Source organism: Rhinopithecus roxellana, chromosome 17, assembly GCF_007565055.1.
Source record: "Rhinopithecus roxellana isolate Shanxi Qingling chromosome 17, ASM756505v1, whole genome shotgun sequence".
NCBI lineage: Eukaryota > Metazoa > Chordata > Mammalia > Primates > Cercopithecidae > Rhinopithecus > Rhinopithecus roxellana.
The window spans coordinates 2,697,910-2,715,322 of NC_044565.1; the positions used below are offsets into that span (position 1 = coordinate 2,697,910).

The 17,413-nt window shown below is 39.9% G+C and overlaps 1 protein-coding gene across 1 annotated transcript in view; it reads left to right on the plus strand.

The window, feature by feature from the left end:
* ACOXL (acyl-CoA oxidase like) overlaps nucleotides 1–17,413 on the plus strand; it is a 371,685-nt gene that overhangs the window by 236,954 nt on the left and 117,318 nt on the right. Inside the window, 2 exon segments of the mRNA XM_030921547.1 lie at nucleotides 1,387–1,402; nucleotides 5,744–5,839. Of these exon segments, the coding sequence (XP_030777407.1) occupies nucleotides 1,387–1,402; nucleotides 5,744–5,839 (112 nt within the window).

Sequence of the window (17,413 nt, forward strand, 5' to 3'; positions counted from 1 at the left end):
GTAAATAAAGTTAAAATGGTAAATGTTTTGTTATTTGTATTTTACCACAGGCCTGAAAACCTGCTGAAAGTTGCTTTGAAAGTATATTAAATCTATAGATTTGCAGAAAATTTGACATATTTATAAAGCAGGTCTTCCCTCAAAGATTTTCATCTTCAAAGTGTCCTCCAGGGTTGTATAATTTTTTCCATACATAGTATATCCTTTCATAGATTTATTACTAGTTACTCCATAATTTTGTTGTTAAAAGAATATTTTTAAATTATGATTTTTATAGTTAATGGTTTATTATACATGCAGTTGGGTTTTGTGTGTAAATTTGACTGTAAAGAAATTTCTTTTAAATATGTCTGTAGATTCTTTGGAGGTTTTTTCCATAGACAATCATTTGCAAATTATAAATTTTTATTTCTTCCTTTCCAACTATTATTTCTTTTATTCTTTTCATGTCTCACAGCAAGAGCTAGGACCACCAACACAATTTGAATAGAAGCCATCTTACAGGATGTTCTTTTGCATTATTGCTGATTTTATTTATTATGTTAGAGATAGGGTCTTATTCTGTCTTCCAGGCTGGAGTGCTGAAGTTTCTGATAGACACATTTTACTTCCTAAAGAAGCTTATACATTTTAAATGTATTTTTGTCATTACCAGATTAATTTTATCAAATGATATTTTTCTGCATCTGTTGAAATGATCATATAGTTCTTCTTTGTTAGTTTGATGAATAACTTTTGCAAATCATCTAATGTTAAACTACCTTGCATGCTTAAGAAATGCTCAATTTTGTTATGCTGTATTATCATATTTATATTTTCCTGGAATTGGCTTGTTAGTATTTTTTAGGGGTAAGAGATTGTATATTTATAGTTTTCTATTCTTGTACATGCCTGATTTAGATTTATGTCAAAGTTTTACAGCTCTCATAGAGTTATTTTGGGGGGAGTGGTTTCTTATTCTGTGAAAGAATTTGATAATTCATCAAATTTGAAAATAATCTGGGCTTAGCAAGTACCTTAAACTATTTAATTAGCTTAATTGTTTAAAAACTAGGCTTTTCTTTTCATGTCAGTTTGAGTAAATTGTATTTTTCTAGGAATTTATTCATTTGGTTTTGATTTTATTGGTGTAAGTTTTTTTGTGTACTATTCTATCATTCTCTTTTTAACCTCTGCTAGATCTGTAGTTGTGTCTCATTTGTCATTCCTAAAATGATTTCTTGTGCCTTCTCCTTTCTTTGTTGTTGTTGCTCAGTCTCATCAGATGTTTGTCTGGTTTATTATTTTTCAAACAACTAACTTTTCCTTTTGATCCTTTCTGTTGTACCTTTGTTTTCTATTTCATTGATTTATGGTCATGAATGTATTGTCTCCTATTATAGAGAGCTTCTTATGCTTTTTTGTTGTGTGTATTTTTTAATTATTATTTTTTTTGGAATGAGATTATTGGTCCCTGAAACCCGAAAGTAGTGAACTAGTTTCTAAGGAAACTATTGATTAGAGAATGTAATCTCACAATCCTGATTAAACACATAGAAAACACAGTAAATGATGGTCTGGGATTTTTTATACCATTGGGATGAAGTGAAATTGAGAAATCTGTAATCTGTCTTTTTTTTTTTTTCTTTTTTTATTGCTGCTCAGGACCCTGTTTATTCAAACTGTGGTCCATCTTAAAGCTTGAAAACACGAGCTCCTACACGTTAGGACTGTTTCACTGGAGTCTCTCTTAGTTTTAATGTCTCCGTTTGTCTTCATATTCTAGAGTTAGTGGGTCTTCCTAATATTTCTAGCTCTTGAGTAGGAAGTTTATAGTATGGATAACTTTTTCTGCCAATGTATTAGTTTGAAAATTGTCCAACATGTTAAGGAGTTGAAAGAATAGCACAACTCCCCACCAGAATCAGTTCCATCCTTGCAGGAAACTTGTTCCCCAACTGGCCACAAATCATCTGCCCTTTCATTTCTTTTTCAGATAGTAGAGCAGGACTTGTTTCCATCATTTTGGAAGTATGACACGCTGTCACCCATATGCAAATCTATATCCCTAGCACATTTTCCAGGACAGAGTTGAGATGTGCCAAAGGCAGTATTCCAATTGTAAATATTTGGAAAGTTGCAGTCCATTTATTTTTGTCTCAGTTATTAACCTCCAAAACAGTATACATCTCTCTCCCACACATCTAGGTTTTACTGATTCAGTCTCTGTGTTTATCCACTTAAATCCCAAAACTTTACTTACTCCAACTTTTATGTGAAGGAAAGCCTTTGTCATCAACATGTTTTCAGCACTCACTGTGTACTCGGCACTTCTCTACGCATTGGTGATCAGCAGTTACTAGGGGCTCTGCCTTCATGGAGTCTGCACTCCGAGAGCACTAGGATGGTAGGCATAGTGACAGCCCTGAGAAAAGCACTCTTGAGAAGGTGGGGACCTGAGGAAAGATGGGCTGAGAACTTCCTGGTACCCTCAAATCCCTCCAGTGTGCACCCATTTGTCCGCACAGTGACTACGCCTCATTTCGGCCTGGGAGGAGTCAGTCATGGTACTGAAAAGCCTCCATGGGACCAGGTAAGGAAGATGGAGCATGGCAGGGAGAGGAGCCCCGGAAGGAAGTGACTCTGAGAGGGGGTTGTACCTGGCCCTACAGACAGCCCCATTTAGCCCTGGCTTGTCCCTGCAAGGGCTGCCTTTCTCCCTCCTGCATGGAAGCCTGCCACTGGGGCCCTTCCCGCTTTCATCAGCTTGTGGACCTTTAGGAGGTAGTGGTAGGTGTCCAGGAAAGTCAAGATTTTGCCTTGCACCCAACATATTTTTCTACATTGTGCTGTAAAATTTACAAATATTCAGCAAAGTTGAAATAATTTTACAGGAAGCACTTACGTACAAACCATGGAGATTCTATTAACCTATTACTGTACCTGCCATATCACTATCATATCTGTGGATCTATGTATGGAACTCACCCATCCATTCACCTTCTCTTTTTGATCCATTTCAAAGTAAACTGTAGACATCAGCATATTTCTAAATAATTTAGCATGAGCCTTATTAACTAGAGTTACATATTTAGTTATAGTTCTTATGTAGAATTTACATACAATAAAATGCACAAATCTTAAGTGTACATTCACGGAGTTTTGACAAATACATAAACCTATGTAACTAAACTCTTATTAAGATATAGATCATCACTCCAGAAAGTTCTTTCATGCCCTTCTTGGTTAATCTTACTACCCAGATACAGCCACTCTTCTGATATTTTGCCACCACAGATTAGTCTTTCTGTGCTAGAACTTCACGTAAATGGAACCAGGCAGTATGTACTCTTTTGTAGCTGCCTCGTGAACCTGACATAATGCTTTTTGACATTCACCCATGTTGTTGTGTGTATTAGTTTGTTTCTTTTCATTATTGTGGTATTTTACTTTATGGATATAGTAGAATCATTCTCTTATGGATGAATAGACACCTGGGATGTTTGCAGTTTTTTGCTTCTGTGAGTAGAACTGCTATGAGCCTTCTACTTTTTTTTTTTTTTTTTTTGTGAACGTATGTTTTTATTTCTCTTAGGCAAATAGTAGGAGTGAAACTGTTAGAACATAGGGTATGTGTTCATTTAGTTTTATTAGGAACTGTGACAACATTTTGCAAAGAGATTTCACCATTTTACGCTCCCATCAGCAAGCATGAGAGCTCTGGTTTCTCCAGATCCTCGGCAACACTCGATGTCAGTGTACTTAATTGTAGTCATTCTGGTGGATGTATAATGCTACCTCACCATGGTTTCCGTTTGCGTTTCCCTGATGTCTAATGATACGTATTTTAATTTAATTTAAACTTTGTTTAATGATAGAGTCATTTGGATCTTGTAAAATACGCAGTTACAAAGAGGTTGCCTTTAGCAATGTTCCTATTTTTTAAAGAGAGTCTGCACACTCTTTTGCACTGGGCAGGCTCCTAGACCTACATGACATGTGACTCACATGACTCAGCGAGTGGGTGAGATCCCCTTCCTGCAGCACATGCAGTTCACAACCTCAGGTGGACAAACATGTTCTACAGTCCGCATTCCAGGAAGGCCAGTTTCCAGCAACAGCCCCTGGAATGACTAAAACATACTTTTCAGTAATATATGAAAGCCCTTTACATCTTTTATTAAGTAGACTGAGGCAGAAACCCAACTTTCTTAAAGCCCAGATTCAGAATAAACATTGACATCATTTAAATGTCCTGGTAATTGGCATGTAAATACCTCCCTCTTCCCTGTCTAAATGGAGGGCGATTATTAATTCAGCACTTGGCATATCAAAAGCACTGCATCAATTGCTTCTTAACGTTCCTCTCGTGCCTTCTGATTAAGCAACAACAGCCACTTGGGTTTTTTATTTTTAGTTAATATGAATTTAAGTTATTTGGGTCTTATAATAACTTACTTCCTCAGGAAGTGGGGAAAGGGGAGGGCAAGAGGTGGCTGCGCTATGGGAAACTCTAAGTGTGAATTAACTCTTCCCCTGTTTGTCTAGGTTATCTAAAGGTTCATGGTGGGGCCATAAAATTGGCATGAAATATAGAGTTTCATGATGAAAAGCTCACAGACTTTTAATTGTGAACTTGGTTGTTTTGAGTCTGTGCTTACGTCTCTTAACTCCTCTGTGCCTCAGTTTCCTCATTTGCCAAATGGGAAAGATGGGAATTGCTGCCTGCTGAAGAATGCCACCATCTCTGTAGCACACCCTCCCCTGTGCTTGCACACAGCCCTCTCACTTCCCTTCGGGGTGCCTCTTGCTTTAAACACTGATGTTCCCCAACAAAACCTGAGCTTGACTGCCTGTGTGACCTTGAGCAAGTTACCAAATCTTGCTAAGCCTCAGTTTCCTGAACTTTTTACTGGATAATTATCATATTCTAGAATTATTGAGAAAATTGAATAATTCACAGCAAATAATGAGCACAATTCCTGATATGTAATATATTTAATAAATATTATTAATTGATAAATATTTTGTAACAGATATATTTGATTATTAATATCCAATTATAATAATTATAGTAAATGCCCAGCAGCGGTTATTATTATAAACTCACTTCCGTGCCTGAAATCCCAGCACTTTGGGAGGCTGAGGCAGGCAGATCACTTGAGGTCAGCAGTTCAAGACCAGCCTGGCCAACATGGTGAAACCCTGTCTCTACTAAAAATACAAAAATTAGCCAGACACAGTGGCACGCGCCTGTGGTCCCCACTAGTCAGGAAGCTGAGGCATGAGAATCACTTGAACCCAGGAGATGGAGGTTGCAGTCAGCCGAGATCGTGCCACTGCACTCCAGCCTGGGAAACAGAGTAAGACTCTGTCTCAAAAAAAAAAAAAAGATTGTATAATGGTTGAGTCATACATGAATTGTATAATGGTTGATTATACTTGACAGAAATCATATTGCTATTCATTAAGAAAGACGATATAAAATATTGAACACTACTTATAATACAATAGTAAGTGGAAAAATTAGGAAACCAAATCATCTCTATACCACAAGGACAACCACCTAGAATAAACTGGAGCTAAGATTACTGAAAAGAATATTATGAATAGTCAATGAGAGATGGGATGGGGAGATTATGTATACTGACACTATTTTTCTACAGGAAAAAAAATATTTTTAAAAACAAACCCACTCTATTTCTTTCAAATGAAATTCTTTGGTGAGACCAACATAATGATGGTCACTGTGATTTTCTTTCAGTTTCCTGGCATTTATGATCTTGCCTTTCTGTTGAAAGCAGTGAAATTTCGTGAAAGGGTTCTTCAGTGGGGTTTGGTGACCAGAATTTATTATAAGGTAAAGATACACGGTGTTACACTTTTCCTTTTGACATGTGTTTAAGGGATATCCTTGCTGGTAAACTATCTGTTAAGTTTAGTAGAGAACGAGTCAGCTTAATGACAAGCTTCTGGAAGCAGCTAGAGTTCCTACAGGCCATTTTGCACAACACCATTGCTTGCTCTAGAGGCCAGGATGCTTCTGTTTAACCCCCTTTATGTCATCTTGTAGAATTCCACCTGCAAGCACCATGTGGCTGCCATGGGAGTTGATGAGTGGTGTAATTTTCAGCCCTTATCGAAATTGAAAAATCATTGTTTTATATGCATAAAGAGTACATTATTCTCTAAGACAGGGAGGGGAACTGCATCAGGAATATGTAAAAATTAACATTGGGTTAGTCTAAGATGCATTCTATCTCCTATTAAAATACCCACGAAGCTCTGCAAAAGCATAAAATCTTGTGTCAGCATTGATAGAAATCTAGAGGAAATTTCCACCAAGTACAGTGCCAGTGGGATTAGTTTGAGGGATCACTGTCCATCCTAGTAATATCTGTTTCATCTTCTGATCTAGTACAGAATAGCCAATGGAACCCCAGGAGAAGGCTTTACTGCTTCCACTCTATGTCCAGGCCAGGGGCTCAGGGCTGCCGTAACCAGAGTTCAGGTTGCTTCTCTCCTTCTGCATGGGAATTACATTCCAAGAGGGCCAGAACTGGGTTCCTGCAATTCTCCCCATCCAGTTCACCCCTTTTTATATAAATTTCAAGGTCATGTCTCCTAGTACAACACAACAGAGGTAGAAGGGAAGAGGATGGATGGTACATGGGAATGGGTATTCTCTTAGGAAATGCTTTGGAAACAGAAGTGCCCTGGAAGCAGAAAGCGGCCAAGATCCACCCTCATGGAACAGAGCCACACTGGAAGAGAACCTGGCAGAAGCCAGGCTAGGAATTGTGTAAATCAGTTTCTCCCCCAGGCATAGATCTGAGGTGAGGCTTTGCCACACCCTACGAATGCATTCAGGTGGCTTTAAATCACTCCACATATCCTCCACATATCAAACCTGGAGCCAGCCGAAATAAGAGATGGATATATCCAAAAGGAAAAATGCTGCAGTTGCAATGAAGAGCAGAATTAACAAGGGAGAAAATGCAATCTTTGAACTGTTTTCGAAGACTATATAAGAAAAGGCTAAAGACGAAATGCTAAGGGAAGAAAATAGAAGCAGAGTGAAATGGTAGAAGTCTAACCTATGGATAACAAATATTCTTGGAAGTGCTGGAACAAAAGGAGCAGAAATAATAATCACAAACATAATAGAAAAATAATTTCCTTCATGTAAAAAAAATCCTATGCTAATGAAAAAAAAGACTTATACTTGGACATAGATGAAAAATCTAGAATAAAGAGAACAGAATGTGAGCAACAAGACAGGAAATAATAGTTTACTCAAAAACCGAAAAAAATTAGGCTAGCTGCTGTCATTCACTAGCTCCAAATGGAGTAATAAGTACTCTTCTAAAGAGGAAACTTCATGATCTAAGCATAATATTCCAAGCCAAATTTAATCCCTGAGTACGGGCAATAGAAAGATATTTTTAGATATCTAAGAATCAGAAGCAATTTCACTAATATAGCCTTCCTTAAAAAGTTATCTTAAAATTTACTCCATAGAACACCAAAAAGAATCAAAACGAATAACTCAAAAATAAGGAAGTCAAGATATAAAAGGATTGGCGGTCCCTGTGAAGCCAATACTATATGTTTTTAAAAATAGTCACAAAATTGGCTGGGCATGGTGGCTCATGCCTGCAGTTCCAGCACTTTGGGAAGCCAGGGCAGGCAGATTGCTTGAGCTCAGGAGACCAGCCTGGGCAACGTGGCAAAACCCCATCTCTACAAAAAATACAAAAAAATTAGCCAGGTGTGGCAGCACGTTCCTGTAGTGGCAGCTACTCAGGAGGCTGAGGCAGGACAATCTCCTGAGCCTGGGAGGCAGTGGTTGCAGTGAGCTGAGATCACACCACTGTACTCCAGCCTGGGCAACAGAGACAGACACTGTCTCAAAAAAATAAAAAATAGTCATAAAATTAAATATACGGAAGCTAAAAATATTTTTTTGGAAAAAAGCATGATTTAAAAAAAAAAAAACTTGATAAACTGATTCTGTAAGAGTCTATACTGTTTTTTAAGGTAAGATGAAAGACAAAGTAAAAACAAACTGAATTTCTTACATTCATTACAGGGTAAGCAAAAGACCTTGTTTTGTTCTGACTTTAGTAATTAGAGAAACATAGGTTAAAATATATGTTTTATTAAATTGAAAGCTAACATAACTACTGAACACAGAACGCTTGGTTTTCCAAATCACTGCAGCAGACAAAGCAATGAAGATAAACAAGTGGTCAGAAGTTTGTGTAATCAGAACAGAGCAAAGAACAAATCAGAAAGCATGTTCTTAGGAGACTCAAAGACTCTCCAGTGCGGCTCCTTTAAGTGAATCCACACCAAGGCCAGGAGAGCTGGTTAATAAGTTCCCACTGCGAATTGCTCCTTGGTTTGAGAATTTCTCCGGGATTGCTTCCCTAAATCTGTTTCCCATTAATTGTGATATCCCCTTTGTCTCTTCTAATTTGGCTCAATTCAAGACCCCTCTCTCTGGCCCCAGAAGATTAATGCTTTGATCTTGAACTGAGTTGATCTGGTAATTCCTTGAAAACAACATTTCCATTACAGTATGATCCCTTAAGCAGTGGAGAGGCAGCTTTTGATACATTTTCATCCTAGAGAGCCTTAAATCCCTCCAGCTCCCACCTCTGGAAAGTGGGGGATTAGATTTAAAATGGGCTATAATGTGAAATGAAAGAGGTTTCAATCCTCCTAGTAAAAGCACAGACTCTCAGATTAGATTAGATTACACATTGTATATAGAAACAAATCTAATTATATGCATTGATGTATAACTATACACATCAAAACAAAAAGTGATATTTTAAAAGATTTTCAAAAGTAAACGAGTAAATGTGTGTTGGGAAACAGCAAGATATTTTCAGGTATCTCTTGAAAGGTTGTTATGTTAGTTAGCTGGGGCTGCCATGACAAAATACCACAGACTGAGTGCCTTAAACAACAGAAATTTATTTTCTCACAGTTCTGGGGGCTGGAAGTTCAAGATCAAGGTTCCCGAAAGGGTTGGTTTTCTTTGAGCCTCTCTCCTTGGCTTGCAATGGCTGCCCCCTTGCTACCTCTCATGGCCATCCATCCATGCACCCACACCCCGGTGCCCTTCTTATTATAAGAATACTGTCGTATCACATTAGGGCCCCACTCTAACAGCTTCATTTTAACTGAATCACCTCTTTCAAGACTCCCATCTCTAAATATGGTCACATCCTGAGGTACTAGGAGTTGGGACATCAATGTTTGAATTTAGAGAGACACAATCCAGCCACTACCAGTTGGCAATATTAATCTTATCAAAAGCATTAACCAGAAAGGCAAAATGATGACCCCATAACCATGAGCCTGTATGTGCCAACTACATTTTGTCCTCCAAGACGGACCCCCAAGAATCCCACCTCCTGATAGTCACACCCTTGAGTGTCTTCTTCCATGCTCTACCAGAGTTGGTCTGAGTGACATATAGTAGAAATAATGGCATGTTGCTTCCAGATATAAAACATTATGACTTCAGGCCGGGCGCGGTGGCTCAAGCCTGTAATCCCCAGCACTTTGGGAGGCCGAGATGGGCGGATCACGAGGTCAGGAGATCGAGACCATCCTGGCTAACACGGTGAAACCCCGTCTCTACTAAAAATACAAAAAAAAAAAACTAGCCGGGCGAGGTGGCGGCGCCTGTAGTCCCAGCTACTCGGGAGGCTGAGGCAGGAGAATGGCGTGAACCCGGGAGGCGGAGCTTGCAGTGAGCTGAGATCTGGCCACTGCACTCCAGCCTGGGTGACAGAGCGAGACTCCATCTCAAAAAAAACAAACAAACAAACAAACAAAAAAACATTATGACTTCCATCTTGGTCACTCTTGCACTCTGTCTCTTTATCTCTAATCACTCTGGGCACAACCATGTCATAAGCATGCCCTGTAGGAAGGCCCAGGTGGCAAGGAACTGAAGCTTCCTGCCCACAACCACATGAGTAAACTTGTAAGTGTACCCTGCAGCCCCAGTTACAGCTTCAGAGACTGCAAGCATGGGACAGTTGACACCCGCTGCAACCTCATCAGAGTCCCTGAGCCAGAACCACAGAGTCAAGCAGCTTCTGGATTCCTGGGCTTTAGAAACTGTGTGCATAATGAATACTTGGTGCTGTAATCCACTAGGTTTGGGGCAGGTTGTTGCACAGCAGCAGATACCTAATCCAGATTTGGGCACCCAAAAGTTGGGTGCTGATATAACAAAAGCCTCAATGGGACTGTGGCTTTGCACCTGTGCAGTGAGCTTTGAGAAGAGTTCTAGTGGAAGCCTAAAATACCTTGAAGAAATTATTACCAGAAACCTTTATGGTCTTAACCTGTGGGTGAGGACTTGTAGGAAAATGAGGTAAAAATTACTGGAAACTGGAGGATGGGGATCCTTGTTACGTAGTGGCAGAGCTGTAGCAACGCTGTTGCCTGAAGTTATGTGGAAACAGAAAATGTACCCAATCAATGAAGTGATCCAGCAAAGGAGATGTCCATCCTGCAAGCTGAAGGTGCTGCCTGCCTGCTTATTGCAGCTTTTAGTGATGTGCAAGAAGAGAGAGAGAATCTCAAGGAAAGAGCTTTTAACATGCAGGACCTGCCAGTTAATATGATTTTGAAGATCCCAAGCTCTCCATATGGTCAATGTGTTCATTTCTTAGGGCTGCTGTGACAAACCACCACAGACTAGGTGGCTTAAAACAACAGAGATTTATTTACTCACAACTTTGGAGGCCGGAAGTCTGAAATCATGGTGGCAGCAGGGCCATGCCCACTCTGAGACCCTGGGTACAATCCTTCCTTGCCCTTCGTGGCTTCTGGTTGCTACTGGCAATCCTTGGTATTCCTTGACTTACAGCCGCATCTCTCCAAGCTCCTCCTCTGTTATCACATGACATGCCCGAGATATCTCCCTGTAAGTCTCTGTTGTCTCTTCTGCGTGTCAGGGCACTAGTCATATTGGATCAGGACCCACCCTAATTACCTCATTTTAACTTGATTGCCTCTGCAAAGACCCTATTTCCAAATAAGGTCACATTCACAGATACCAGGGGTTAGTACTTCAGTATGTCTTTTTGGAGGACACAGTGTAACCATAGCAGCAGACAATGCTAAAATTAAAACATTAAAATGGCTTCAGAGCAAAAGTATAATCCAGGACCCTCCCTGAAATGTGCAATCTAAGGATGAAGCCCAGGACATGACTGCAAAATTCTTTAAGAACTGAGAAAGATCAAAGGTAAGTCTTGAGTCACACAAAAGGCCTCAACTGAGTTTACAAGTGTGTCTTTCAGACTCTCTCAATTTACACAATAAAGTTTCTAGGAAACTTGAGGGCATCCTCTGTCAGCCTTCTCAACACCCCCAAGGGCCTATGTCAAAGAGATTTGTGGGTGTGGCTTTTGTCTAATGGAATAAACCTCCCCAAAGATTCACAGGAAATGCACAAAGTTTTTAAGAGAATTATATCAGCCAAAGATCTTTCAGCTTGTACTGAAAGATACAGAGACAATACAAAATGAATAGAGCCACTAAGCTTCTACAATCAGGGAACAAGTGGAGAAAAACAAAACAAAACAAAACAGAAAAACCTAGCTACAAACAAGTGCTCCTTTCATGAAAAAGTCAGGATGCCTCAGAGGGAAGAAGCAAGAACCCAGAGGGTGGAGCCAAGGGTCACAGAAAATCAAACCGCCTGGGTGTGCATAGGACTGTGCCCTCATTAAGGAACTTCCAACATTTACTCAGCTGGATGTCAGAATTTATATAGACCATTGACTCCTGCATTATTCCCATGTTCCTCCTTTTGGAGTAAGAGTATATATAGCAGTTATCCTGTCCCATCCCACCATTGTATGTTGGAGGACAAATAACTTGTCTCCTTAGTTAACAGCCTTCAAATGGAGAGGATCTGTACTTAAGGAATAACACCTGAGGAGGCTTATTTGCACCTAGACTGAATTTAGATGAGGGGATTCTGGACTGTGAGCTGATGCCGTAATTAGGTGAAACTTTTGTGGGCCTTGGAAGCTGTATGTTTTTTAGAGGAATGTGAATCATTAAGGATGATTAGGATGGACTATGATAGCCAAGCTCCGAGACAGTCTTCAATGATCCCTGCCTCCTGTAGTCACACCCTCATAGAGTGCCCACATTATATCATTGAAATTGTCTTAGTCTCACTCTCTCTCTCTCTCTCTGTCTCTGGAAGCCATGTCATGAGCAGCCCATGTTGCAAATAACTGAAACTTATGAATGCACTTGGAAGTGTTTCCTGTAGCCGTAACCAAAGCTTCAGAGACTGCAAGCCTGGGACAGACAGTCAAAAACTTGGCTGTCATCTCATGAGAGAATCTGAGCCAACCATGCAACCAAAATATGCCCAGGTTCTGAACCCTCATAGACTGTGTGAGATGATAGTATTTTTTTTGTTGTAAGATGCTAAATTTGGGTATGATTTGTTACATAGCAATAGATAACTAATATAGCATCCAAAAGCAAAAAAACTGTTCAAAAGTTTTGGCATTGATAATACACATTTTTGAAGCAAAATATAAAGAAGAATTACAATATTTTTCAACCAATATTTTCATTTAATAATATAATGTGGCTCTCTTTCTATGTCAATAAGAACATGATTGCACAAGGTACTGATGCTTCCATGTTTTTAGTTATATGGACAAGGTCATAATGAATATTCTTAACAGTATGGCTTTCAGTCTTTACATACTACAAAATTGTTCTTTACAAATGTTGAACCAAATTGTACTTTTCCTGCATGGTATTAGGGTTCACATTTCTCCACTAACACTTTATTTCTCCAACTTTCTACGTTTTTACTGTTAGGGTTTAGGAGTCTATCTTTTTCTTTTCATATTTTCATTTTATTTTTTTCCCATTCCCCCTACCCTCCATATTTTTATTTTATTAATACAGGTTAAATGCTTGGGACAGGAAGTGTTTCCGATTGCAGATTTTTTCTGACTTTGGAATATTTGCATTATACTTGTGAGCATCTCAGATCTGAAAATCTGAAATCCAAAATGCTCTAGTGAACATTTTCTTTGAGCATCAGTCATGTCAGTGCTCAAAAACTTTTGGATTTTGAAGCATTTCAGATTTCATATTTTTGGATTTAGGATGTTCAACCCATATTAGAAAAATAGGTCCACTGTAAAATATCTACCTTTAATTTTATTTTCAGCATGATATTAGAAGCTCTCTGGTACTTCTTAAATATTCAGAAGTATTTTCTGATTATAGTTGTTCTCTGTCAGAGACCAAATCATTCATTTTTTTCCTGTGTGTGTTTCCTGATTTCAAGAGAAGAAAACATTTACACACACATGAGTGTGTTTCCCAAACATAAAATAAACAGGCATGTGGGGTGGTGAACAAAATACAAGGGTTTTAGAATCACAGAATTAGACCAGGCACGGTGGCTCACGCCTGTAATCCCAGCACTTTGGGAGGCCGAGGAGGGTGGATCACGAGGTCAGGAATTCGAAACCAGCCTGGCCAACATGGTGAAACCCCATCTCTACTAAAGATCAAAAAAAAAAAAAAAATTAGCTGGGTGTGGTGGTGGACACCTGGAATCCCAGCTACTGGGGAGGCTGAGGCAAGAGAATTGCTTGAATTCAGGAGGTGGAGGTTGCAGTGAGCTGAGATCGCACCACTGCACTCCAGCCTGGGCAACAGGGCAAGACTCTGTCTCAAAAAAAGAAAAAAAAAAAAAGTCACAGAACTAGCTTTTACCACTTCCAAGGGTGTATTAAGATACAATGTATTTTTAAAAGCACTAAAAATTATAAACCTTGCACTTGTGTTAAATATCTTGGTTACTACCATTAATGTAACCATTTTAATGGTCAATTCAAATAAATATTCATTAAGCACAGATAGTTTTCTAGGGCCTGGCAGGGGAAGACCACAAAGATTTTGAAAATATGCTCTCGCCTTGAGATAAGTCCACCTCTGGTTTTAGCCTAAGGCAAAAGAAAATATGTGCTAAATTAAGGCAAAACCTACAAACTTAGAGGAAAGAATACGGACTTCTGCATTTTAGTTTGTATTTTTGGCCCAGCTTTTTGCTCAGCTAGCTGTATGTTGGCTCATGTCTACCTGCATTAGTTTGGTATATCTTGACATAAAATGATTCTGTTTAGCAATTTGAACATCTGACCCAAACAGAGTCTGGGCAATAGTCTTTGGACAGTGTCCAAGAGAGGGTGATTTCATCTAGAATTCAGAGATCGCCTAAAAATAACCCTGTGATTTAGTTCAGAATCTTTAAATTAAAAAGGCAAAAACACAAGTGGGTTTTCTCAGAACCCTGCTTTTCTTCTCAGCTTTTTAGTAATCGCCTTTAATTTTCTTCAAAAGCACATTTTACTTTAGAGATGCGTGGCCAACCCTTCTAAGCACATGGGAAGCCCATCTGCCCCTCACCCCAGAGCAAGTGAGAAGGGCTAGCAGTTCACGGTCAGAGTTGGAGAGTCGAGAAGACCACTGAGTTCTTGTGGAAGAATAAGCCTTTGCAATCATTTGATAATGCATTCCCCTGCTTAGTATAGCCAGAATTTCACTCAAAATGGAGCCAGGAAATGCCCTTCCTTCAATGTGTCGCTGGCCATGGAAAGAGTCCAGCCCCCTAGCTTCCCTTGCCCCCCACTCTCCAGTTTTCCAAAAGCTTGTTACAAACAACTCATCATCACAGTTGCTGCATGATTTCGACATCAGTGGGAAGGAAAAATAAACCAATAAACAATGGCTTGTCATCCAGGAACCAACAGGAAAAAGACCAATAGGATGTCCACCAGTCAGGATCTTGATCCAGTAGCTTTGGTCAGGTGGTAGCTGGTAGATCTAGAGGAACTTGGAAATGCCATTGATAATGAAACCAGATAGAGAAAATCCATTGCTGGTCGACTTATAGTGCTCTGAGACGTTGAGGGTCAGGACAGAGAATAGAGAGTGATAGCAGCCACTCTGTGTTTGTTAGGTTTTTAGAAGCCAATACAGTGCCCTGAATGGCAGATGTTTTACAATAATCTCATGGCACAGAAATATCAATTCTGGTAGGGACTTTTGTAGTTCTATGAGGTAAGTATATGGCGAAAAAGATAGATTCTCAGTAATCAGTCTGTTTAACAAATTTCTGTTTATTTTCAAATGTACCTAACAGAAATTGAGCAGATGGAAGGATGAGAATACAAATGGACTTAAAATAGTTCTAATTCTCCAAGGGCTGATTCCTGTTTTGTCTCTCATCACCTGTGGCATTCTCCCACCACACTGGTGGTGCCCCCCACTTCAGGGTGTATAAGTTTCACCTGGGAAAGACTAATTTGCAAAATCTGATACAGGTTGCCCTCCATCACACTGCCAGGCTGAGTCCCAAGCAAAAGGCAAGTCGTTTGCAAATGAACATCATTAATGATTCTCAAAATCCAGGGGCAGTAAATTCTTTGGAAACAACTGCTCTAAGTTATTTTTCCTCATTCAGATTTGGAGGTTTGGATGGAGAATTGGTGGAGTCTGGAAATAAGATTATTAGAAACATAACTTTCTAGAGCTTCCTGTATAGAAAAATGACTGCCGCCCACAGTTTTTATTGTTGTGGTCAGCGTGCAACCTGACTACTCTTGTGTGTGTTTGACTTTAAACCTCTTAACTTAGATATTTAAAACATAATAAACCACAGTACTTTTGTAAAGCCTATCTTTCTAACAGATGCCGCCTATTCTGTTATAGTTTTAGACCGACAGTGTCTGTGCTCAGGTCACCTGCTTGGGGTTTGGAGTCTCACCTTAGTTCTCTTCTGTGGAAAATGCAAGCTGTGTTGGCGATTAGGTGGCACACACATAACAAGTGCCTTGGAAAATCACCAATAGGATGTCCACCAATCAGGGATCTTGATCCAATAGCTTTGGTCAGGTGGTAGCTCGTAGATCTAGAGGAACTCAGAAATGCCATTGATGATGGACTCAGATGGAGAAAATCCAGTGCTGGTCGGTTTGTACTGCTCTGAGATGTTGAGAGTAGGGGCAGGGAACGAAGAGTGATAGCAGCCACTCTGTGTTTGTTACATTTGAAAAACCAATACAGCAATCTGAATGGCAGATGTTTTACAACAATCTCATGGCACAGAAATATCAAGAGCTTTATTCCAGAGACATCATCAAAGACAGGAAATAAAATTAGTAACCAGATTTTCTGAGCTCATAGTTTCCATTGAGCTTGATGCATCTTCTTATTCTTGTGGTTGAGTTGAGTTAGGAAGATGACCTGATGGAGGGGCTCTCTTTGTATCTTCAGGGTATCAATGGCTGCCTGTGCAAAGGTCACCTCGTGTAAAAGTGAGGTTCCCTCTTTGCTCACTGGGGCTTGAAAGTCCTGTATAGGGGGAACATATTCCCATTACTCAGTGAGAGATTAGGCTTAAAACACTGAAACTCCAGAGGTAGGGAAAGGACGATGTCATAGGAAGCTATGCGTGGTGGTTCAGGAAGGGATAGCTGGCGGTCTGGGGAGACCTAGGAGTGTATAAGCAGGAACATCCATGGCCAATGGTAACCACCTCCCAAAAGTACAGTGCTCCCAAGCCTTAGCTTGGCACTTCCCTCTTTGTTGTGGCTGGTCATAGGAATGTTCTTGTTTTGTTTTGTTTTGTGTTGTGTTGTTTCCCTCTTTTTTTTTTTTTTTTCTTTTTTGAGATAAGTCTTGCTCTGTCACCCAGGCTGGAGTGCAGTGGCGCGATCATGGCTCCCTACAGCCTCCACCTCCTGGGTACAACCTATTCTCTTGCCTCAGCTTCTCAAGTAGCTAGGATTACAGGTGTGCACCACCTTGCCTGGCTAATTTTTGTATTTGTAGTTCGCCATGTTGATCAGGCTGGTCTCAAACTCCTGACCTCAAGTGATCTGCCCTCCTCAGCCTCCCAAAGTGCTGGGATTACAGGCATGAGCCACTGCACTGGGCTGTCTTACTCTCTTTCCTACTGCCTAACAACCCAGACACCAGTTAATACTAGGAATTGCATTTTCTCTTTTTCCTTCACTTCTTTCTCCATCTTTTTTCTCATAGAGAGCATCCTTAAATTCTCTTCCTAGGGAATCCTGTTGTGGAAGAGAATGGAAAGGAAAGAAGGAAGGGGAAGCAAAGATAAGGAAAAGGAAGAAGTTACAGTCCTGATAAGTACGTGGAAAGTACAGTCATTCCCATGGGCATGTGAGAGCTGCAAGGGATCCTGGGAGTCACATAGTGCAACCTACTCATTTACAGATAGGCAACCTAGGATCGAGAAAGCTAATGGTTTCTTCAAGGCAATACAGTCACCAAGGGCAAAAATGGGACTGATATTTGAGTATGCAGATACCCTATTTTTCCT